Source organism: Peromyscus californicus, unplaced genomic scaffold, assembly GCF_007827085.1.
Source record: "Peromyscus californicus insignis strain IS unplaced genomic scaffold, ASM782708v3 Scaffold_4__1_contigs__length_199733344, whole genome shotgun sequence".
NCBI classification, from domain to species: domain Eukaryota; kingdom Metazoa; phylum Chordata; class Mammalia; order Rodentia; family Cricetidae; genus Peromyscus; species Peromyscus californicus.
Window position 1 is genome coordinate 25403157 of NW_026294562.1, and position 25674 is coordinate 25428830.

The 25674-nt window shown below is 41.2% G+C and overlaps 1 protein-coding gene across 2 annotated transcripts in view; it reads right to left on the reverse strand.

Moving 5' to 3' along the window:
• Window positions 1-3348: 3348 nt before the first annotated feature.
• The window catches only part of Btaf1 (B-TFIID TATA-box binding protein associated factor 1), a 90038-nt gene continuing 67712 nt past the window's right edge, over window positions 3349-25674 (reverse strand). The window contains exons 25-38 of one of the 2 annotated variants that reach the window (XM_052761693.1): window positions 25099-25247; window positions 23050-23202; window positions 22733-22854; window positions 22480-22647; window positions 20963-21040; window positions 20399-20528; window positions 17089-17230; window positions 16879-17009; window positions 15316-15441; window positions 14607-14759; window positions 13224-13435; window positions 6684-6843; window positions 6018-6188; window positions 3349-4869 (exon numbers count right to left, since the gene is read on the reverse strand). In XM_052761693.1, coding sequence (XP_052617653.1) covers window positions 4726-4869; window positions 6018-6188; window positions 6684-6843; window positions 13224-13435; window positions 14607-14759; window positions 15316-15441; window positions 16879-17009; window positions 17089-17230; window positions 20399-20528; window positions 20963-21040; window positions 22480-22647; window positions 22733-22854; window positions 23050-23202; window positions 25099-25247 — 2039 coding nt within the window. In that variant the 3' untranslated portion in view covers window positions 3349-4725. Of the gene's footprint in view, window positions 4870-6017; window positions 6189-6683; window positions 6844-13223; window positions 13436-14606; window positions 14760-15315; window positions 15442-16878; window positions 17010-17088; window positions 17231-20398; window positions 20529-20962; window positions 21041-22479; window positions 22648-22732; window positions 22855-23049; window positions 23203-25098; window positions 25248-25674 lie in introns of those variants that run through there. The other variant, XM_052761694.1, reaches the window with a different exon arrangement.

A 25674-nucleotide genomic window follows, 5' to 3' on the forward strand; every position in this document is an offset into this window, starting at 1 on the left:
AGCTCTTACAAAGAAAGCATTTAATTGGGGTGGCTCACTTAGTTTCAGAGGTTCAGTCCATTATCATAAGGACCATGGCAGCATGCAGGCAGCCTTGGCACTGGAGCTGAGAGTGCTAGGTCTTACAGGCAACAGGAAGTTGACTGTGCCTCTGGGCAGTATCCTGAGTATAGAAAACCTCAAAGCCTGCCCCCACGTGACATACTTCCTCCAACAAGGTCATACCCACACCAACAAAGCCACACCTCCTAACAGTGCCACTCCCTGTAAGATTATGGGGGCCAATTACATTCAAACTACCATGCTTACTATTAAAGTTTTGCAAGTTTTTACTGGGAGGGTTTTCCTGCATTAATGAATGTTGCTAGAGATTTCCTGCCTGGCCCACGGTCAGGGCAAATCTCTCTCACCCGCCAGTCCCACAGCCACTCAGACCTGACCAAGTAAACACAGAAGAGACTTATATTGCTTACAAACTGTATGGCCGTAGCAGGCTTCTTGCTAACTGTTCTTACAGCTTAAATTAATCCATTTCTATTAATCTATACCTTGCCACGTGGCTTGTGGCTTACCGGTACTTTACATCTTCCTTGTCCTGATGGCGGCTGGCAGTGTCTCCCTCACCCAGCTTCCTGTTCTCTCAATTCTCCTCTCTGTTAGTCCCGCCTATACTTCCTGCCTGGCCACTGACCAATCAGTGATTTATTCATTGACCAATCAGCAACACATTTGACATACAGACCATCCCACAGCAAATGAAACCATGCCAACTTTGAGTTTTCTCTCCTTCATTTCTATGCTTCTCCCGTTGGTACATGGCATCAAAAGAGCTGTGAACGTGCATGTGACTGTTGCCTCCATGTTAAATCCGAGCCATACATACAACTCTTTGCACACCTACAGGCATGTTCTAGGTTTGCCTGGCTGGCTGGCCTTCAGGTCTTTTGCACCCACTGTTGAGATCCACAAATGACTTGCTGGTCACTGGTTTTTCTCTGATCGATGGTGTTCCATCACACCATCTCTGCAGCTGATTCTGCAGCTCCTTACCTTAAAGTATACCATCTCCAGAACTGGATTTCAGTCTTGACGGTCCCTTTTTGGGCTTGACTTAGGTAAGTCGGCCTACTCAACATCTCCTTTGAGATGTCTTTGATCAGGTATCTGAAAATTAATACGAATAAAAGTTGTTTCTCGGCCGGGTGGTGGCGGCGCACACCTTTAATCCCAGCACTCGGGAGGCAGAGCCAGGCGGATCTCTGTGAGATCGAGGCCAGCCTGGGCTACAGAGCAAGTTCCAGGACAGGCTCTAAAGCTACACAGAGAAACCGTCTCAAAAAACAAAAACAACAACAAAAAAAAAAGTTGTTTCTCTGTCATCACTCCTCCCCAAATCTTTTTGTCCTCTCCATTTCTCACTTATGTTCGCCTCGTAGTGTAAGAACATAAAACAGTCAGGTTTTTTTATTATTATTATTATTATTTTTTTTTTTTTTTTTTTGCTGGGATTAAAGGTGTACATCAGCACCCAGTTTTATGTTGAGGTACAACACACAGAACATACTAGCTTGACTGAGATAAACAGAGGAACATAGACAGATGTGGCCAGAGGTGGGCAAGAGCATGGCTTGTAGAATCTTACAGGAGGCGTTTTGCTGTTGTATGAACATGACAGAGGCGCGGGAGGCCCTGGCCAGTAGATCAGCTACAAGTCCACAAGAGACGAGACCCTGGCGAGTCTGCAGAGCTGAAGCCACTGGGTGCTTTGTAGCTAGGTGGTACTTCTCCAAAACTGCAGGCTTACGACTCGGGTTCTCAGGCCGGGTGGCAAGTGCCTTCACCCGCCAAGCCTTCTCCTCAGCCCAGACGGGCTTTGTGTCTCTTTAGAGGTTATATATATATTTTGGTTGACAAGGAAACATTCTCAAATGACTGGTATCAAAACTCAAGTTTTTATTGTATTAATTCACACTGAATTTTCTGACATTTGATAACAGACGTCCCTGCAATTAATGTCCTTTAATCCCACCAGTGCCAGTGTGTCCTGGGAAGCTGAGGTCTGAAGAAGGTGCAGAGCTAGATTGGTGGGCAATACTCAACATAGGCATGTAACAGAGCATTGGTTCTTTCCTGCGAATACTATTGCATTGGTTTAGGGTTTTTTTGTTTTTTGAGACAGGGTTTCTCTGTATAGTCCTCGCTGTCCTGGAACTCGCTTTAAAGACCAGGCTGGCCTTGAACTCAGAGAGATCCGCCTGCCTCTGCCTCCCGAGTGCTGGGACTATAGGCATCCGCTACCATACCCAGCTCTATTACGTGCCACTTAACTCGCCGTGCTCTCCAAGTACTAACCGGGCCTGACCCGGCTTGGTTCTGAGATCAGATACATTCAAGGGGTGCGGTCCTACACTGTCACACCTTCAAATGGCTCCCCTGGAACAGTTACATTTGACTAAGCCTCTGTAAACCTGTTCGGTGGCAATGGAGACTTCTCTCCAAGTTACCATCAAGTAACCAGCTCTGCTTAAAGACTAGGATTTGTTGAGTGTGTGTATAAATGTCAGACAATCACACCCAGAACCTTAAATTTTAAAGACTTTCCTACAAGAAACAGTTAAGTGTATGATCAACCTTAAATGTAATTACTTTTAACTATTTAAAAAGGTCAACAACAAACAGTAGTACAATGGATTCCATTGAGCTCACAACCTAGTTCAGCACCAGGGCTACACCATGTTTATCTCCCAGACCCACTCGTTTCAGACAGGACCAACACACCGTCGACCTACACAGCGGAGAGCAGAGCTGTCAGCACCCACTGCTCAGTTCAGTGGTCACTGTCTTGGGGACAGGACACCAAGTTCTGGGTCGTGTGCTTTCCTTTATCTGGGAAACCAGAGTGTGTGATTTCACATCTTACAAGAAAAGGTTTTAAAAGTGATACCGTCCCCACAGAAAGGACAGAATAACTTTCCCACCCTTTGAGAAAGTTTGCCAGTATAAAAATGTTCTTTCTGATTAAACCCACAAACTTTCAATTGCCTAGATAGCACTCCTAGTTGTGACTTTTCATGTTATGATAAAAAAATTAATATATTGGTGTGAATTCTTCTGTCCCTTTACTATTTCTTCAATGATAAAACTGTTCCCTGCTTTTAAAAGATATGCAAATAGTAAATAAATATAAAAACACTCAAGTACACTGTATACGCTACATGAGATCATGTGTTTTCCTTTTGGTTTACTATATTTGAATATAAACCTTAGATATGAAAAAGTAGCTTTTCAAAGACCCATGTATCTGGGCTGGTTGTTTAATCCTCACTGTAAACAACACACAAGTGCACAGACTTTACAATTTGATATTTATTCTCTTGTGGAATGCGAGGTTCAGTATTACAGCATGGTCGTCAAGGCTACTCAAGTGTGATGAACTTCATATCTAAGTGCTGTAGAATTTGAATTACTTTAAACAAAATCCTTGTTATTGTACAACTGAGGTCTGATGGTTTTAAGTTGATGCCTAGGTGTAGAACCAGACACAAACCTTAAGGATGTTTATTACCTGTACATAAATATACAAATATATTCCATATGTGTGTGTATACACAGGCATGTATTAACTTATGTGGGAAATTTATAAAATTATATACATACACATACATGCACATCTATATACAGCTACCCACCCTCAACCATTGAGCTGTTTTAACACTAGCTCATTAGCTCCGTGCTCAATTATTATTGCTGTCTGGTATAACTACATGATTTTAGTGCCAAAACCAGACACATTGGGTGTGGATGGACACTTTGTGCATATAGATACGTGTATCCTTGTATGCCTGTGTAGACAGAGCAGTTCCTCCTGTGTGTCAGTCATGCTCTCCTACAGTAAACAGCCTTCACCAGAGTTTGGAATTTTAAGCAGTGTAAAATCTATGTCTGAAAAACTGCGTGTGTTCATAGTTACAAAATATATATATATTTTATATATATATATATGATTGAAACCTACTGAGTACATATGTTCTTTGAATCTGGCTATATCCTAGCCATTAGATAAATTAAACAAAAACCCACCCTCTAATAGGATGTTATTATAGCCTTAAATACACCAGTACCTGCATTTAGAGTAGTTATTATACCGTAAAAGTGAACAAAATGATGTTAATAAAGATTTGAAAAACACTATATGCATCTGCATTAAATATACAAAGGTTGCCACAGGGCCTGGTTCAATTCATTGTTTAACATTTTCATGTTCTAGGGATGACTAATATTAAAGTCATTCGGAAAAGTATGGCTCATTAAGGCTTTTATACAAAAGAAGCCCTATTTAATCAATTATAAAAACAAGTACTATTTTAAAGAAAACAAATGCACACAAACACCACAGCACTGGTGGATTTCATCGTGGACAAAGTGACTGTAGAGGAGGCTGTCCCCAGCAAGAGCATCTCCTGGTAGCACATGGAACTTGGCCACTTCCTCTGTCTGCAGCTATTCAGCATGTAAAATTTAAACCTTTTCACATTAACATTTAAATTTAATACAGTGCAAATATTTGAGAATAACTTGTTCCCCAGTGAAACAAGAGCCAGCACTATGCTGAATATTCTTCGATCTATTTATACATTCAGTTCAAGTTCCCCGTAGACTTAGGAATTTGCTGAATATCAGCAGAATGTAACTGAACTAGCAGCAGTTGCATCCAGCATGCAGCAGTTACTCAAGAGAACGCATGAAGGTCTCCAGGTTGTACTCAGAATCATACTGCTCGGCATCCCAGAGGTCACTCAGGTTGTCAAGAACTGATTTCATGCTCGCTTTTCCAGAAGTGGAGCTGTCGGCCTTTTCCGCTTTGCCATCCTAATGAAACATTGGCAGATGAAAATAAATTGCTTATTTGAGACAGGGTCTCATTATACAGCCCTGGTTGTCTTGGAACTCACTGTAGACCAGGCTGGCCTCAAACTCACAGCGATTCCCTGCCTCTGTTACCTGAGTGCTGGAATTAAAGGTGTGCACCACCACCACCCAGCTACAATGAGGTTATTAACTTCAGAAATTTAAGAGAAGAGGTAGCAATTTCATTTTATCTTAACACCATGTAATAGGTGTAGATGCTCACAAGTTAATTTGCCTAAGTTGCCAATTATTAGGATGTGGACCAGAAATCCCCACTGTGAGTTCCACAGACTCCAGAGATCACAAGATCCCTTGAGAAGGAAAACAGAGAAGAAACCTTGAGACAAGACACTGGTGACAATACAAAGACCAAGACTTCAAACATCCAGGATGGAGGACTTTATGTAGCCCGAAGTTACCAGCTGGCTCACACAACGGCTCACTAGGCAAGGGTACTTGCCACCAGCCTGACCATCTGAGTCGTGTCCCCAGGAGTCAGGTGCTAGAAGGACAGCCATCTCCAACAAGCTGTTCTGACCCCAGCATGCTGTGTATGTGCAACAACTGCCCCACATCCACTGAAGTAAATGGACTTTAAAATAAAGCCGGGCGGTGGCGGCACACGCCTTTAATCCCAGCACTGGGGAGGCAGAGCCAGGTGGATCTCTGAGTTCAAGGCCAGCCTGGTCTACAGAGAGAGTTCCAGGACAGCCAGGACTGTTACACAGAGAAACTCTGCCTCAAAAAAAAAATCAAAAAAGAAAAAAAAAAAACCTAACTGCAGAGAGCTGGAAGCTGGAGAGGTGGCTCAGCAGTTTCGAGGTGTCTGCTCTTGTGGAGGGCTCAAGCACCCACACCTTACACCTCCAGCTCCAGAGGATTCAATGCCCTCTTCAGGCCTCCACAGGCCCTGTGTGCACATGCACAAACATAGAGAATTTAAAATACAATCTTTTTAAAAAGTGAACTGAACATATTTACTATTCTTAGTGCTTTTGCTTACTAACTTCAGAAGACTGTAGCACAGCAGTCTGGCAAACTTCAGAGTGCTCTGCCCTCACAGCTTATCACAGACAACCACCAAGACCGATTAAAGCCAAGCTCTTTACCTTATCCAGAGTAAACAAGTCAAGAAGCTGGTCAGTCGCCATGCTCTGTAGACTAGAATTCTCTTGGCTGATCACGGTATTGGCGATGTTCATCTTGAATTTCTGCAAGCCCATTATCTTCTCTTCCAGTGTCCCTCTGGTGATCAGCCGGTAGACATTAACCACACGTTTCTGAAGAGAAACAATTCAACCGTAAAGAAAACTGATTCAACTCAGGTTGGCCAAGCCAGCCCTTTCTATTATCTTAATTGGGGTTTTGTCTGGTCCCATGGCCTAAACATGTTTTCAGGAACTGCAGATTATCAGGATGGACAGTGACTACCCAGGCTTTCTTAGCCAAGCTCAGAAAGTGGTAGTGGAAATGATACCACAGAATATGTGAATGACATGTCCAAAGTCACAGCACTTCTTAACATCAAAGCAAGAATGAATTTGAATCTAGTCTTCATAGTTTTTCATGTAGTTATTTGCCTAGCTTTTTTTTTTTGGTTTTTCGAGACAGGGTTTCTCTGTGTAGCTTTGCGCCTTTCCTGGGACTCACTTGGTAGCCCAGGCTGGCCTCGAACTCACAGAGATCCGCCTGGCTCTGCCTCCCGAGTGCTGGAATTAAAGGCGTGCGCCACCACTATTTGCCTAGCTTTTAGTGGAGTTTTTGATGACTTTTACCTGCCCGATACGATGGGCCCGGTCCATGGCCTGTAGATCTCGCATAGGGTTCCAATCATGCTCCACAAACACCACAGTGTCAGCACCAGTCAGGTTAAGCCCTAGGCCACCAACATGAGTTGTAAGTAAAAGAACATCAATGGATGGGTCATTGTTAAACCTACAAATATAAGTAACAAAAAATATTGTTAGTACATTTCTTACTAAGGATCCTTTAATAGAATAAAACTGTTCTAGAAACCTACTGTCTTAGTTAAGGTTTCTATTGCTGTGATAAAACACCATGTTCAAAAGCAACCTGGAGAGAAAAGGGTTTTATTCCAGCTTCTAGTTAACGCTCAGATCACAGTTCATCATCCAAGCAAGTCAGGGCAGTAGCTGAAACAGGCCGTTTGTTTGTTTAATGTGCACTGGTGTTTTGCCTGTATATATTCTGTGTGAGGGTGTTGGATCCCCTGGAACTGGAGTTACAGACAGTTGTGAGCTGCCACGTGGGTGCTGGGAATTGAACCCAGGTCCTCTGGAAGAGCAGCCAGTGCTCTTAACTGCTGAGCCATCTCTCCAGCTCCAGTCCTGTTTTCTTACAGCAACCAGGACCACCAGCCCAGGAGTGGCATGGCCCACAGCAAGCTGGTCACTCCCATATCAATTAAGAAAATGAACCACAGGATAGCCCAGGGCCACTCTGGTGGGGGCATTTTCTAAGTTGAGGTATCTTCTTCCAAATGACTCTAGCTTGTGTCTCAAGTTGATATAAGACTAGCCAGCACAGCCATGGTATGGATATTTGTTTTCCAGCGAGATGACAATAGCCTTTGAATATACTATAATGGTTAAACTCATTGTCAACTTGATGAGATTTGGAATCATCATAGAAGTGAATCACTAGCTTTATCTGTAAGGGAGTTTCTAGATTAGGTGAATACAGGTGGGATTACCTGCCCAAAATATGGGTGGTACGTCCCATAGGGAGGTTTTCCGGACTAAGTGAAAAGGGAAAAAAATCAATCAGATGATCCTGCATTCATCGCTTTCTGCTTCCTGATTGCAGCTGCAATGTGATCAACGACCTCAAGCTCCTGTCCCCTGACTCCTCCAACATCAACTGTACTCTTGAACTATTACATATTTTTAATAACACACTGTATATACATATATGCATGCATGCAAATCTGTAGTAGAAATTCATTCTAAAGCTCATCAGAAATTTCATAAACAAAATTAAGTCCAAAAGGTATTTTATATCAGATACAGAGTAAGTCATAAAAATGCAGCTGTTTTAATTAAAAAACCCAACTATGAACTTTTCAAGTATAGAGACAGATGAGTGGGAGGAGGTTACATCTTCCAGGGAAGGTAGAGGCAAACATTCAGGATAGCTGTATTCTCAGAAGAGACTCATAGGGAGGGACATTTAGTAGTCTCTAGGAAAAAGGACAATTATTACTAACATTGAAAGTAGCAGCCACACTCCTGGGTAGGATGGCAGATTGAAGCTCCTTCAGTGTGACCCACTGTGAAAAAAAGGGTAATGAACAATAGCCCTCTCCTACAAAACACAGTAGTAACTGAACCGAGGGAATAAGCCAGGTGAGCGCTCAGCCAAGGAGCATGCTGGAGCAGCCTCACCCCTGTGTCTGTGCTGAGGGGAGCAGGACCTTCCTGTGCGGTGCTCCCTCCTCCCCTCTGATTCCACAACTGCAACAAGAGCCAGCAGGAAGCTGACGCAGAGTCTGAGCCTCTCCCTGAGCAGGCATCTAGGCAGGAAATGAGGACACTGTCCCAATCACCTGATGAGACAAGTACTGGCCAAATCTGAAACTGGGTAGACTGTAGAAGCAGATGCTGACTGGGCAGCCAGGACCCTTGCCAAAGGATAAATAAATAGCACAGTCCCGGGCACTTTCTGTACCTTGGACTTAGCTCCAGTACATATGGAACATGATGGGGAAATTTCCAGAAACCCCACACTCCATGCTGAGGGCTGGGAAAAGACCAAGGAAGGGCTGACAGCAACTGGCCATTAAGCACAACACAACTCCAGAAGCCACTTGCTCTGAATTCTCAGATACGTGTACACACAATTCTGGCTTTACTGGAGTCACAAGCTGCGCCTCCCCCATCATAGTCTGCTACATGGAACAGGGAGGAGAGGAATTCAAAACCCCTTCTCCCAGGAAGAAGGCCGTCTGATGACAGTCTCCCACCCCCACTCCTCCTCTGGTTCTCCCTCCTTCCCTCCAGGTTTCTCATGGAGCCGAGGCTGCTCTCAGAGATTCCCTTCAACTCCTGACTCACTTCCCAAGGGCAGGAATTTTAGGCATGCCTGATTTGATTTTGCTACATATTTTAAAATCTCATCTATCTGGCCTTTCTTTAGAACAAACAAAAACTTGACTCTTGCATAAATATCTCTAATGCTCTTGCCTTTGTTTTTACATTGCTCAGTTAGGTTTTCTGTCTGTACTGTGTATTTCTTCAGACATTCTATTGTGCACCCTATTTTCCTTACAGCCTACTCCCTTACATTCCTCCCTTATACCCCCCCTGTTCCCTCTAAATTGTCTTTTTTACATGTGTGAGTGTTTGGCCTGCATGCATGCCTGGTACACCAGGAAGCTAGAAGATGGTACTGGATTTCCCCTGGAACTGGAGTTATGAGTCACCATGTGGGTGCTGGGAATAGAAGCTGGGTCCTCGAAAAGAACAGCAAGTGCTCTTATCCACTGGACTACCCCCTCCTCCTCCTTTTACTTCTTTACTAATCTATATGCCCTGTAGATACTAATATTCCAAAGCCCCTTCTATCTACCTTTCCCTGGTTTTCCCCCTTGGTCAATACCAACCCTTGTGATTGGTTAGCCTATTCCCTTCCTGTTAGAACTGAGTATCACTGTACTACTGTTGTTTGTTATGCCAACAGTCATTGAAGTTGAAGAAGACGACGGTTGTAAATGACTAGCTGGTAGTCATGGGTGCTTCTGCAGCTACTTCTCTAAAGAGCGGTGGGTGCTGTGATCGCGCCCAACTCTGAAGCATGTAGACGGAGTTTCCAGTTCACTGGGAGGAATGAGATCTCAGCCCGTCTGAGCACTACAAATACTTAGGCAGAAAGGATACACTGGGAGAGGGGGACAAGAGGGAAAAAGAAAAAGGAAAAAAAATCCAACCAATAAAAAACTCTAGACATGCAAGTCCCAACAAAAGAAAATCAGGAATCATGAAAAAACTCAAAGCAGTATGAACCCTGTGAAAAGCAGCAATTCCACAAGTGTGGGAGAATGAGTCAGATGAAATCCAAAAGACTTAAGGGGGGAAAATTATAATAATGTTTAATGAAATTAAAAAGGACACAAATGAACTTCTAAATATATTTAAAAAGGAAACAGTTGAAATGAGGAAGCCAATATAGGATATGAAGAGGAATTCAATCAAGAAACAGAAATACTGAAAAAGTAGATTGAAAGGAGGTCACCAGGTTTGTGGAACATCCTGCTCGGCCATCTCATCAGCCCCAAACTGAAAATTCAGAAATGAAAAGCTAAGTCCGACGAAAACCTCAGTTCTTTAATCCTCATCCTCCTAGGATGGAGAAAGGTGACGTCAGTCAGACAGTAAAGGATGGAGAGAAGAAAAAGGAAAACATCCAGACCCTGAAAAAGACCATCAGGGTGTGACAGCACATGAGATCTGTGAACAGCATAAAAACCAGATGTACTACACCAAGAGTTAATACTCAGTCAAACCATGGTGGAAAGCCCCCCAAATCTAAGGAAAGAAATGAACACCCAGATTCAGGAGGCATTTAGAACGGCAAACAGGGAGTAAGTAAGAAGGAAAGCACACAAACTGCAAGGAAGAAGCCCATGGTGCATAAAGGCACACCTCATTTCACCAGGAAGTGCTACTGCATGAAGACAGACCAGCCTCAACACAGCGGTAGTGAGTGACTTTAATGCCAGCTATCCCAGACAGACAGGCTAGCCAGAAGGAAAACCAGACACACTATTGAACAAGAAATGAGAGAGAAAATTTAAATATCTGGAGTCAAATGAAAATGAGAACACACCAAAACCTCCGAAACCCAATGAAAGCAGTTCTAAGCGGGAAGTTTGGAGCTACAATTGCATGGGGTGAAAATCCAGAGCAGGAGGGATGATGCAACAAGGAATGACAGAGGACAGACTGACCCTAGAAGTTGTCCTCTGACCTCCGGAGTGCAACACACACACACACACACACACACACACACACACAGAGAGAGAGACAGAGAGAGAGAGACAGAGAGAGAGAGAGAGCTCTATAAAGATTCCATCAGAAAACTCAAATCAAGCAAACTTTTAGCAAGTAGTTTTCCTACACACCAGTAACCAACAGGCTGAGAAATAGAAAAAGTTTTGGAAGAAATCTAACCTAGGAAATGAAAGATCTCTACAAAGAAAAAGAGGTATCTGTTTGTTTATTGAGACAGTATCTCTCTGTATAGCTCTGGCTGTCCTAGAACTTGATATGTAGACCAGGCTGGCCTGTATTTACTTCTTCCTCCCAGTTACTGAGATTAAAGATTTGTGCCACCATGGCCAGCTAACAATGAAAAATTTTAAAAACTGAAAAAAGAAATTGAAAAGGACACTTGAAGACAAAAGAACCTCAATGCCCAGTTTAGAATATTGTGAAAAAGACTGTACTACCAAAAGCAATCTACAGATTCAAGGAAAACCAAATCTAACCTTCAACAACTCCACTGAAAAGTACACAGGAGGCAGTACTAGGACTCAGTGGGTTAAAAATGAATAGAGAAGGAAACGAAATGGGGCGAGAATGGAATGGGAGAGTAGACCTGGGAGGAAGTGGTGAATAAGATTAAAAATACTATATATGACATTCTCAAAGAATTTATGAAATATTTCAACAAGCTAGGTATGGTGGCATTTATCGTCTACAGAGTGAGTTCCAGGACAGCCAGAGCTACATAGTGAACCCTGCCTCAACCAACAAAATAAAGTGATTTCAACAACTCTTCCCAAAAAATAGAAAAAAAGAAAATCCTATTCATAGTAAGTACAGAAGACCTTCAATAAACCAATACCATCTTGAGCCAAAAAAAGAACAATTAGAGTCTCATCATAGCTGATTTCAATTACATCTCCACAGGAAAAACATACTGAAGGGCACAGACACCAAAAATTAACACAATAAAACAAAGGATCCAGATATAAATTCATGTAGCTACAGCAACCTGAATGTCAACAAAATGCCAAAAACACACACTGGAGTAAAGACAGCCCTTTTTCAGCTGATGGAGCTGTGAAAACTGGACTTCCACATCTACATCCCGGTCACCCTGCACAACAATCAATTCTAAGTGACCAGAGACTATAACATAAGGACTGAAAATTTCCAACTGGAAGAAGCAAAAATAGGGAAACTACTTAGGATATAGTTACAGTTGGGGATTTCCTAAAAAGGATTCCAATCACTCAGGAAATAAAGCCAAGAACTGACAAATAGGATCACATGTAATTAAAAATCTGTGCATCAAAGGAAAACAACCAACAAAGAGACAGCTTACAGAATGGGGGAGTCTTCGCTAACTTTACAGAGGGTTAATATGTACAGTGTACAATGAACACAAACTAAATACCAAGAAATCAAACCACTTGGCCAATAAATGGGCTAATGAAATGAACAGACAATTCTCTGTCTCTCTGTCTCTTTTTTTTCTCAAAGACAGGGTTTCTCTGTGTAGCTTTGGAGCCTTTCCTGGAACTCACTTGGTAGCCCAGGCTGGCCTCAAACTCACAGAGATCCACCTGCCTCTGCCTCCCGAGTGCTGGGATTAAAGGCGTGCGCCACCACTGCCAGCCAGACAACTCTTAAAGATGTAATAGAATGGGTTATATGGAACAGAACAAAACACAGACAGACACTTAACATCACGAGCTGTCGTGAAATCAACAAAGACAGGAGGCTGGGGGCCAGCTCAGTGGGTGAGGCACACCCACAAGAGCTCAGGCTCGAGGACATACATAAATGCCACATGGACCTGCAGCCTGCCTTTTACGACAGCCTGGGAAGGTGGAGATGGGAATCCTGGAGTGACTGAGCTATCAAGATCAGCCTTACTGATGAGCTCTGGGTTTGAGGAGACCCTGCCTGAAAGAATACGACAGAGAGCACTTGAGGTCTGGGACTGAACCTGGCAATGTGCTTTGTCAGAATGCTGACTCCAACGACGTTATTTCAGGCAGTCTACAGAACACACATTACTTGTTTTAGCAGAGAAGCAGTAGCTAGGACAGGACCTCAGCTAAGCTATCTATTTGCTTGCTTCCACCTTAAACCCTAGAAACAGTGAGGAAAAAAGTAGTTAATTTCTGCAGTTCTGTATCAAAAGGAGATTTATTTAAACTGGATTACCCAGTAACACACCTGCAGGTATCTATCTACCCAATGAAAACATTTCTTGAAGCAAACGCCTACATGAGTAATAAGAAATATACTAATCTTGACTCCTACTGACAGCTGGGGAGCTATTACCTGGAAACGATGGAATGCCTCTGTCCAGGAGGTATGCTGCCATCTAGCCTCAGGTAAGTGACAGAGGGCAGGTGAGGCTTTAGCAGGTCATGTTCTACTATATCAAGCATGCTTTTAAGCTGACAGAAGATCAGTATTCTGTGCTGGGCCACCACAGACTCTGTGCCACTGTCCGAAGTGCTGCCATTTCCCAAACCACAGTCCAACAGCAACTGGGGAAGACAATATTACACAGCTATTCAATGGAAGGAGACAACAAATACTTGCTACCACAAATACTTTCTACTGCAAGTATTTCTATGGAAATAAAGAGGTTAAATTTATCTGTAACCTATTTGCCTATTAGTAGTTGGGGCTAAAACTAACCACCCAGCCTGTTTTCCCCTTCCTTAGTCTCTGATATTCACTAGACCTTTAGTAAATGTTAATTCAAGGCAGTGACAAAGATGTCCCAAACAAAAGCTATAAAGCAACTTCAAGTGACATGTGGTGACTTTAATCTCAGTACTCAGAGAGGCAGCAGGCTGATAGATCTGTGATTTTTTTTTTTTTTTTTTTTTTTTTTTTTGGTTTTTCGAGACAGGGTTTCTCTGTGTAGCTTTGCGCCTTTCCTGGAACTCGCTTTGGAGACCAGGCTGGCCTCGAACTCACAGAGATCCGCCTGGCTCTGCCTCCCGAGTGCTGGGATTAAAGGCGTGCGCCACCACCGCCCGGCGCAGATCTGTGATTTTGAGGCCAGCCTGGTACATAGTAAATTCCAGGCCAGCCAGGACTACATAATGAAACCCTGTTTTTTTTTTTGTTTTGTTTTGTTTTTTTAAAAAGCCAGTCAAAACACACAGTGTATGATTCCATTTCCGGGAACTAGTTAAAGAGAGGAATCATGGAAACCAGGTTCAGGATTGCACAGGAAAGGTGGTGAGCGGCGGCTTGGGAGGCGGTGGTTCTGGGTTATAGAGTAAGTACTTGGGGACTAGATGGCAGTGACTGCTGTACAACACTATGAATATAATGTCAGAATTGCAGTTAAAATGGCATGTGATTGTTTTTTAAAGCTGTATAGAAAAATTAGCTGTTTGAATTTTACCATACTTTATTTAACTACATGAGAAGAAAAAAAAAAAGGCCAGTTGGTGGTGGCACGTGCCTTTAATTCCAACACTCGAGGCAGAGACAGGCAAATTTCTGTGGGAGTTTGAGGCCAGTCTGATCTACAGAGTGAGTTCCAGGACAGCCAGGGCTATACAGAGAAACCCTGTCTCAAACACCACTACCCCCCCCCCCCAAATTTAGTAAACCAAATTTAAAAATATAGTAAATATATCAATAATCTTTGGGAAGAGAAAATTTTTCTAATACATTATTTATCATTACAAGACATACCTGTTTCAAAGCTGAGAGTTTAGGAGCATGTTGAATATCATGAAGGGAAGAATTCTGAACTGCCAGCTTTTCAGTAGTGCTCTTGTATTCTGGATGCTGAGGGGTTAAGACCAATGCTGGATGGTTGCACAGTTTACGTAAATATTGTAATGCCTTTAAAAGAGTAGAAAAACAACTTATGTAACTCCATTTTCTTTTTACCACAAGTGTGTGCATTTTTGTATTCTTTCTTCACTATTCCATTTGTCTAGAAAATGCCTACTCAAGTGTTCAAGAACCAGTTTAGAGCTGGGCAAGATGGTTTAGCCCACAAACCATTTGTCACACCACAAGCATGAGGACCACATTTCAGATCCCCAGAACCTACATTTTAAATGAATGAATGAATGAATGAATGAATAAGACCAGTGGGGATGGTGAACTGTCTGTAATTCAGTGCACAGAAGAAAGATACAGTAAATCCTCTTGCCTGATAAACCTAAATGAACAGCAAGCTTTAAGGCTCAGAAAGCGATTCTCAGAAAGGGGGGAACAATCTATAAAGATACCTAGCAGGGTGGTGGTGGTGGCGGTGGCAGCGCACGCCTTTAATCCCAACACTCAGGAGACAGAGGCAGGTGGATCTCTTGAGTTTGAGGCCAGCCTGGTCTACAGAATGCCACCACCACCCAGCATTCTTTAATTTTTAAAAGTAGTTTATAACCTCTACCTGGAATACATGACCTGTAGCTTTAAGCTTTGGTTTTTCAGTTTCTTCTGAAAGGGCAGCTGAAGACACGGTCTCATCAACATCACACTTGGCACGAGACTTTGCAAAATCTTCATAAAGCTGAACCTGTGAAATTACCCCAGGGAAACAGTATACATTTTAAAAACGTATTCAGATATATATCTATTAAAGCCAAGATTAGTAAATCAAACCAGCCTTCATAAATGAAAGCAAATTATGACACCTATACCTCATTATTAGTATTAGAGATCATCTACTTCCATCTGTGTTTAAGTTCCTTTAAAATTAAATTAGCTTCAAAGTATTACACACACACACACTCTAAACTTTTTCATCATTTAGGAAAATATATTACCAATAAAAGGGAATCAGATTCTTTACAAGTAAAGGAGAAGTCTCTTTTTTTTTTTTTTTTTTTTTTTGGTTTTTCGAGACAGGGTTTCTCTGTGTAGTTTTGCGCCTTTCCTGGAACTCGCTTTGGAGACCAGGCTGGCCTCGAACTCACAGAGATCCGCCTGCCTCTGCCTCCCGAGTGCTGGGATTAAAGGCGTGCGCCACCACCGCCCGGCTGAGAAGTCTCTTTTTAAACATGAGGCTGTAAGTCCACTGTAAGAGCAGATTTGAGAAGACTGTCACCGCTAGTTCAAAGCATCACTGTGTATTAGCTAACATAATGCAAAAGAAAATCAAATCTATCAAAGAGTCAAAGAGCAAAACTCACAGAAAACAAACCCATAAATGCTAAATAAAGCCAAATAAATGTCACTCAGAACTCTCTTCTTCCAGATTTTGTTTTTGTTTTTTGAGACAGGGTTTCACTGTATAGTCCAGGCTGTCCTGGAACTCAGAGAGCTCCACCTGCCTCTGCCTCCCAAGTGCTAGAACTAAAGGAGTGTAGCACCAACAATTCCTATCATGACATCATGTGCCACTCTGTGGTAAAATCCTATGCCGTCCCATTCTCCTCTGTCAGGGATGTAAATCACCCTTTTGTAAGCACATCCATGTTACATATGGCACCTGCCCATCAGTCATGTAGTCCCAATTCCAATACAGATCAACTGTCACAATTTTCTAGAATACCTGTGCTCAAGTGAGCCTTACTCACTTAACAGCAGCACCAAAGTACAAGAGCAGTGAGGGTACAATTCGGCTATGCCAAAGAGAAGTCAAAAAGGCTTTAAGTGAAATACCTTCATGAGAGAGTGGTGGTGGGTGACAGGGTGATTTGGGCCAGATGCCAGAGGATTATTTCCTTATATTTGGGAGAAGAGTATTGGTCTCTATTTCAATCTACAGAATTCAGATTACTATCCTTAGAGAAAATAAGGTATTCCTTTGGAATGAAACCCTCTAGTCTCTTCCACCAGAGCGAGATGCAGTTCATGTTTACACTCTACTATTAACAGCAAGATTTAAGGAATCTGGCTAAAGTCACTTAATAAATCTGGAAGAGTTTAATTTTCTATAGGCATCTGATAAAACTAAAGGCTGTTCTACTAATGCTATCCTCTCAACCATGACAATGAGCATATTCCTAACCTGGAGAGGGCTAAGAGTACAGTAATAGTCTTGAATAATTTTAGGTGGGAGATCCTGCAAGACATCTTCTTTCATTCTTCTCAAGAGGAATGGCAGGACTTGGCGGTGCAGTGCATCCATTGCGAGAACACCTGTCAACAGTGAGAACATAGCTTTAAATGTCTGGAGTAAATCATACAACCACAGGGACTTCTTGTAACTCTTTCTTACCGGCTTCTTGTTCTCGACTGGAGCTCCGTGCATCCCTACTTGCTAGTATAGGTTTACCGTATCGAGCAGCAAACTGGCGTTCAGTACCCAAAAATCCAGGCATAAGGAAATCAAATAATGACCACAACTCCAAAACGTTGTTCTGAACATAAAAAAGAAATACCAATTATCTTTTCTTCAGTTTTGAAAATAACATTTCCCATTAGATCTGGACCCCAATGTGCCTCCCCACTTTGTTCTTCTTCAGAAGCCTCCTCATCCAGCCCAGGCTCTGGCTCAGCATGTACAGCTGCTCTCTAATATGGGCAACCTTCTAATCTTGCTGAAGCTCTGAAGAGCAGAAACCTATCTGACAGCTACAAAGCTAAACTATTAAAGGAGGGAAAAAGGAAAGAGAGATGGTCTTTTAACTAGACAAAACACCAAACCTTCTGATGTTTCAATCAAGTACAAATAGTAATCTAAAAAAAAAAACCTAAAAGTCGCTGGACGTGGTGGCACACACCTTTAATTCTAGCACTCAGGAAGCAGGCATGGGCAAATCTCTGTGAGTTCAAGGTCAGCCTGGTCTACAAAGTAGGCTACACAGAGAAACCCTGTCTTGAAAACCAAAAAAAAAAAAGAAAAGAAAGAAAAAGAAAAAAATAAATAATAATTATAATAATAAAAAATATCCCTCCTCCCTTATATTTCTAACTTGTGAAGGTAGCTTTATTTTGTTCACATTTTCATTTATTGCACTGTCATGTGTTATAACATTAAAAACTATTCTTCAGGAATGAAAATCTGCACATTCAGCATTATCAGCTACAAAGTCAAGTGGTTTCAGACAATAACCAGCATTTATTAATTTAGAAACATTAATAATTCCAAGTATTTCTTTTGCTTCACTCTTCAATTTTCTTTTGTCTCTGAACTGAGACCTACCTCACAGACTCTTGCAGCTCTCTGTATAAAGTATGTCCCAAGAGGGACACCTATGAAAGTCACCCCAGCTGTAAGAAGCCAGTTCTTTCTAATCCAACCGGGGTTTTTCATTTCTTCTTCTATTGTCAAGTTCAGGTTCAGAGTTGCTTCTTTCTGTCAACTGCAGGCCTGCTACTTCTCCTAGGTTTGGCTCTTTGGTTGACTTGCAAGGACCAGACCATCTGGCTCAGTGGTGTCATCCTTAGGACTTTGGAAGACAGCTGGTTTTGACTCTGTGCCACCCCAACTGTATTAACCCAATTTACAGAGCCATTACAATCAGAACTTCATATTCTATCCCGAGGTTCTGAAAGCTCACAGTCCACCGACATCAGTACACCTGCCCACCATTAGCTGAACCTCAAGGTCAGGCCTCCCCTGTCCCCACTACCCCCCAGGACCCAGACACTGTGTCCCCTCCTCCCTCTTAATATACTTTAAAACACACACATACAAAACCAACTTTGGGCTAGGGGTTTAATGCAGAGTTGCACTTGCCTGAAATCTTTGAGGCCCTGAGTTTGATCCTCAACACAACAAATAATGCCACCAAAAAAACAAAAACTCCTAGTAAGTTTAGAAACAATTGTAAATAAAAACCTTGTCTCTGATGATTATTAAAATATCAGTGTTTACTTAACTAGTCATATTTTAACCCTTAGAACATTGGTTCTCAACCTTCCTAATACTGCAACCGTTTAATACAGTTCCTTATGTTGTAGTGACCCCAACCATAAAACTATTTCAATGCTACTTTATAACTGTAATTCTGCTACTGTTATAAATCTTAAGTATCCGATATGCAGGACATCTGACATGCAATCCCATGGGGTTGAGACCTAGCTCTACAGGTCGAGGACCACTACCTTAGAATAAGCAGTCACCACTAAAAATAAATTCAAAATAAGAATTATAAGCCATGCAACGTGGCACAACCCTTTGATACCAGCACTCCTGAGGCAGAAGCCGAGAGATCTCTAAGTTCGAAACCAGCCTGGTCTATATAGTGAGTTCCAGGATAGCCAGGGCTACACAGAGAAACCCTGATGCAAAAGGAAAAAAAAAAAATTATAAAGAAAATTGCTGTGTGTAGTGGCACACATCTATATCCCAGCACTTGGGAAACTGAGGCAGGTGAAATAAATGAGGCCAGCTAAACGACAGAGTGAAGACCCTGTCTTAAAAACAATAACAACAAACCAAAAACCACACCATCAATTTTTAGAGCTAGAGCATATCCATCCTTCCACCAACTGGAGAATGATAAGGTGCAAGGTGCCCTTCCTACCACAGATGGCTATCCAGGCTAGATAAGAACATCTGCTGACTTCTTTACACCTCTACTGTGGGGTGATTCATTTCGACATTGGTTCTAGATTTTCAGTGCTAAATCAGATTGCTGATTTAGAATTAGAATTAGAATCAAATCTGTTTCATACATCAAACAAGTGTTATTTACATAGCCTAAAATTAGGGTTTAAGCATGATCTTTAATAAAACTTGACCATTTTAAGAGGCAAGCAGATCTTTGAATTCAAGGCCAGCTTGATCTACATACAGTGAGTTCTGGGCTAGCCACAGCTGTATAATGGCAGGGGAGATGGCACACAGTGGTAAAGAACACTTGCTACTCTTAAAGGGGACCCAGACTCAGTTCCCAATACCTACATGTTGGCTTACAACAATCTCACGGAATGTGCACCCTCTTTTGGTCTCTGTGGGCTCCTGATACGTGGAGTACACAGGCCAAAAATGCTCACACACATAAAATTTTAAAAATATAAATGTAAAATATTTTTAAAAGATTCATTATGAAAGGCCAGGTGTGGTCATGCACACTTGTAATCCCAGCATTCAGAAAGCAGAGGCAGGGGAATTACAATGAATTTGAGACCAGCTTGAACTATCTAGTGGATTTCAAACCAGCCAAGGGCTACAACTGTGAGATCTGGTCTTAAAAATAAGACAAAAACCAAACCATACTTGCCCACTTTAGCTATTGCCATATACCAAAGAAACCTTTTTTTCTTCAAGATTTATTTATTTATTATGTATACAGTGTTCTGCCTACATGTATGCCTGCAGGCCAGAAGAGGGCACCAGATCTCATTATAGATGGTAGTGAGCCACCATGTGGTTGCTGCGAATTGAACTCAGAACCTTTGGAAGAGCAGCCTGTGCTCTTAACCTCTGAGCCATCTCTCCAGCCCCCCAAAGGAACCTTTATAAACACAATTTAACCACTGGAAATTTTTTGTGATCTTTATAAACTAAAAGACTCCTTAATTTACTGCTAAATGCTATGGCACCTGGCAAATTTGCTGGTTTTGTTGTAAAGAATTACCTGGATTGGTGTTCCGGAAAGAATGATCCTATAGTTAGCAGTCAGTTGTTTTACTGCTTTGGACAATTTGGTTTTCCCATTTTTTATGACATGGCCTTCATCAAGAATACAGTAGTTAAATTTAATATTTCTAAGGAAAAATAAATAAAAACTGTTATCTTTTCCTGTATATCAGACATTATAGGAACAATCTTAGAAGTAGAAAGTTGTGTTCACAATTTCAATATCAATTTTTTCTTATTTTTGCTAGAAATATTTTACAGAACTAGAGGAAACATATAGAAAAATCTACAATTCTGATGTGAATGGACTTTATAAGGTATACTTATATACAGAACCACAATCCAGAGCAAAACAGTAAACTGGGAGTCTCTCTTGTGCTTTCTCACATCTAAGTTTTTAAATTTAATTTACCATACATTCACTGTACAAAGTGATGGTCTGGCTGACATTTTCATATGTATACCAAGTATGTTCTTGGTTCATAGCACCCACAAGACCCTACCTTATCCTCCCTCTCACCTATCAATACTAAATTTTTCTAAAGAATATTTGAATTCTTACCTAAAAAAGTCTATGTCATTTCTCACAACATCATATGAAGCTACTATCAGATTATGCCTTTTTACTTGATGCTGTAACCTTTAAGAAAAATTAGGAAACAAGAATTATTAATTTAATACAATTTTTAAATTTTTATTATTTATTTATGTTTATTTGTTTGTTTGTTTGTTGTTTCTTGAGACAGGGTCTCTCTGTGTAGCCCTGGCTGTCCTCAAACTCACAGATCTACTGCCTCTGCAAAGGCTAAAGGCATGTGCCACCACTGATATCTTAATACAATTTTAATAGTGTAACTACAGCTACTATTATTAATGCAAAGTGCTTCAATCTACCTAACAGACCACACACGTTCTTTATGATGCAGACCTGCTCTCTGGCTCAGAAAAGCACCTAACTCAAAAATACAAGCACTCTGTCACTATCTCTTCTTTTGGGACACATTCCTTTACCACTCAGGCTAAGTGGAGCTTATCAATCATAAGTCCCCATAATGAACAAAGAGATGAAGCATCAGAAGCAGGCTGAGCTGTTGACAAGCTTTTACTCTTTGAACATAATTCCCAGTCAGTTTATCATGTTCAGTAGTTCTGAGAAATCTCTGATGGAAGAGGAGAGACCAACTTAGTACTGTAGTGGAGCTAGAGGAGTGAGGCCTGGGGCTGCCCAGGGTCATTACCCACCAATCAAGTCAACACACTATGTCTGAAAAGGAAGAACAAGTAAGAGTACTCTAGTTGTTTCTAAAGCAATAATCCAGGCTTGAAATTTGAGGGAGTGAACTGTTTTACTAAAGCTAGCTTGAGTTAAATTCCTATCACTATAAATTCATGAATCCTAGAAGACACTATAGGGACTGCTCATGTACAAACATTTGAACTGCTTATGTTCAAATCCTCACTCTGTCCACTTAATAAACCTAAGTGATCTTGGACCATTATCTCCAAACAGCACATCTTAGAGCAGTGGTTCTCAACCTTCCTAATGCTGCGACCCTTCACTACAGTTCCTCATGTTGTGGTGACTCCCAACCAGAAAATTATTTTGTTGCTACTGTTTTGCTACTGTTCCGAATCACAATGTAAATGTCAGAAATGTAACTCCCTAAAGAGTTGCAGCCCACAGGTTGAGGGCTAACCACTGCCTTAGAGGGGGATTGGGACTACACAACTGTTGACACAACAGTGTCTAGAATAGCCACTGTGGACCAAAAGTAAAAGAAAACCAAGGAGGAGAAAAGGAAACAGAGAAATATATAAAATGGAAAAAATAGCAAGAGGTGCTGTGGCCACAAGGTCCTCAAAAGAGCACAGAGTGGACACGGTTGCTATTCATTTCTCCTCCAGAACACTTGAACCACAGTAGGGGAGACAGTGGCTCAAGTCCTTTGTTCTGGTGAGCTTCACTGATACCTTCCTAAAGTGCTGCCTTCAGTAAGCTGGGTCTCTATGGTTATAATCAGAACTAACTGCAGTTCACTTCTAGTTAATACATGAGACTTTTTGTTGTACAGCTCTTACCTTATCCTTTCAGTGGGAGGGCCAGTGTAATGCAGTGGATTGAGATATTCTTTGGAGCAAAATTTACCTACTTCATCTACCCAATGGCCTGTTAACGTTGGTGGACAAACCACCAAGGAAGGAAGGGGCATGCATTCTGCCAATTTCGATCTTGCATATTCCTGGGCCCTTTACGAAAGAAAAAATAATTAGGCAATTCATTCACATTCATCAGAATTTAGAACCTTTATTTTGAAATAATATTTTAAATTACCTCTGACAATGATCTCCTGCTAGAATGCAGATGGACTGTAATGTTTTTCCTAAGCCCATGTCATCACACAGAATTCCATGAAGCTTATATTTATTAAGAAACGCTAACCAGTTGACACCATCCTAGAAGGTTGGGTAGAGAAAGGATAACTATAAATGTAAAAAGATATAAGACTTTTTTCTTGTACAACATACTTGCATGGACCTAAATCTTTATATGAGCAAAAGAGAAATCAATATAGGACATTAAACCTAAGACTTTACTAAATCCAATAGTAAAAAATGACTTTACATTTACAAGATGAAGGATAAACTTACCTGTTGATACTTTCTTAGTTCAGCATTGATTGGTACTGGGATTTTGTAATTTTCTAACTTCTTCCCATCTAATAATTGCTCTAAAAAGTGTCGCTCTTTTGCTTTCATCTGGATTAATTCTTCTGACATGTTTGGAGGGTCTGGAATGCCTGCCTGAAATGATTTTTAAAATGTATTAAAATTAGGCTGGAGATGTGGTAAGTAGCTCATTCCTCCAGTGCTGTCCTAGCACGAAAAAGCCCCGGGTTCAACCACTGCACTGTATGAAACACTGCCTGTATAATCATAGCACTCAAGGGCTGGAGGCAGAACTCAAGTTCATGCTCAGCTACACACAAAGTTTGGGGTCAGCCTGAGCTTCATGAGATCCTGTCTCAAAAACAAGTATTAACTAACACTTGTTCCATGGGTGGGGGGTAGAGGACACACACACAGTTGGACAGTCTCACTGTGTTGTCCAAAGGCCTTGATCTCACTAGATAGTCCATGCTGTTTACTTAATTTTTCATCCTAAAATAGTATCAAAAAAATTTCAGTTTTACCAAGACAAACATATACACAGAAAAAATTAATTAAAAATTAGTATAAAGATTTGAGGGTAAATAAATCTGAAGATTTTGAAAGATGTTAAAAGTGCTTGAATTAAACAAAGAAAATATACTTGGGTAGTTTAAAGAACACAGTTAGGACTTTATTTTTCAACAAGTGTTAATAAGGAAACAAATAAAGATATGTAATCTAATTTACATTCCATGTTATTGAAAACTTATCAGTTTCATAGTGTACTGATGCCCTCAGGTATTGAATCTCAAAAGATGGTATGTAAAAGTCCCAACGAATACCTAAAACCTTTCTACCATTTTATAACAAAGAAGGAATTGTGCTCTTTTTTGTTAACATCTGAACAGTTTAGCTGCAAAACTGCTCGAGACTTGGAAAGAGTTTAAGCAAGAGCACCAAATGTACTAGTGTCATTTGTAACTCACCAGCCAGCTGCAGCTGGGAAGGTCCTTGCTGGGCTGGTGAGAACGTGAAGAACTATTAAATCTCACCCTTGAGCATGAGACAAATGTGACTGTGTACAAAGCACTTCTGCTCCTTGTCAAGACACAATGTATGGGGATGGGGGTGGGGCACTTAGAGACTGTTAGTTAACTGTACTAAACTAGCCTTACTTTTCCCCTAGATAATTTAAACACATCAGTATTCCTTGACATACTGTGATGTTCACAGACACACCCTGACTGTATCCAAACTTATGTTTCACTATCGATTTGACAGAGTGAGTGAGTGTGTGTGAGTGAGTGTGTGTGTGTGTGAGTGAGTGAGTGTGTGTGTGTGTGCGCGTGTGTGTATACACTCATGCATGTATAAAGGCCAAAGGAAGATGTCAGGTGTCCTGCCCTATCACTCGCCAGCATCATCCCATCATCCCTTCAGTCAGTCTGTCTCTGTCTCTGTCTCTCTCTCTCACTGAACTCAGAGCCAGGCTGGGAGCCCACAGGCCAAGTGAAACTCCTGTCCTGACACTTAGTGTCAAGAGTGACAGGCATGTGTGGCCACATCCCCTCAGGTCTTGATGCTTGTGCAGTATGCACTTTTACCCCTGAGTAATCTCCTCAGCTCATCACACTCTTGAGAGAAGTATTTATGAGCTGGGGGTGTAGCTAACTGGTAGAGCACTTGCCTATCATGTACAAGGCTCTATGTTCAATTCCTAGTACCATAAAAAATTTTAAATATAAAATATTTATAATTAACAACTCTGGATCATCGTGTAATTGTTATTATTTTAAAACAAACTGCACTCGTGGAGATATAAATTATACATCAACATAGCAGGGTTGTTTTGTGTTTACACGTTTGTTTAGGGGAAGGGATACATGATAGTACTTCACCTGACTGAGGTATTATCATAGAAATGGCCCTAAATTCAATCCTCAGACTTTCACAGGAACATGCACTCCCTGACACACAGACAAAATAAATGTTTAGAAACAGTTATCATTAAGTTATAGAAAACATTAAAAAAAAATCTCTTCAGCTTACCTCAAGTGGCATCAGTCTAATTAGTGTTGCGAAGCACTGAGTAGCCATGAATCTCACACTGTCTGTCTGATCACTCATTCTTCCCAATACAGGAACAACTAGAAGGACAATATATGGAACAATACCAACATCCAACTGTTCCATAACACCTGAGTAAGCCATCAAGGAAATTTCAAAATAGTTCCCAGGTAGATGTCTTCACATACTAGTATACCAAGATTGCAACTTCAGCATTAAATAAATAAATAATAAATAAATAAATAGATAGATAGATAAATTAATAAATAAATAGAAATGGCATTTTCACACATGTACATAACCTATCCTGACCATTTTGCTTCTTATTTTTTTCTGAGACAGGGCATCCTATAAGCCTAGAATGGCCTTGAACTCTTGATCCTCTTGCTTCTACCTCCTTTTTTTTTAAAATAAGAGTTAGTGAGATTTATTTATTATGTATACAGTGTTCTGTCTGCATGTTGCCTGGAGGCCAGAAGATGGCACCAGATCTCATTATAGATGGTTGTGAGCCGCCATGTGGTTGCTGGAAATTGAACTCAAGACCTCTGGAAGAAC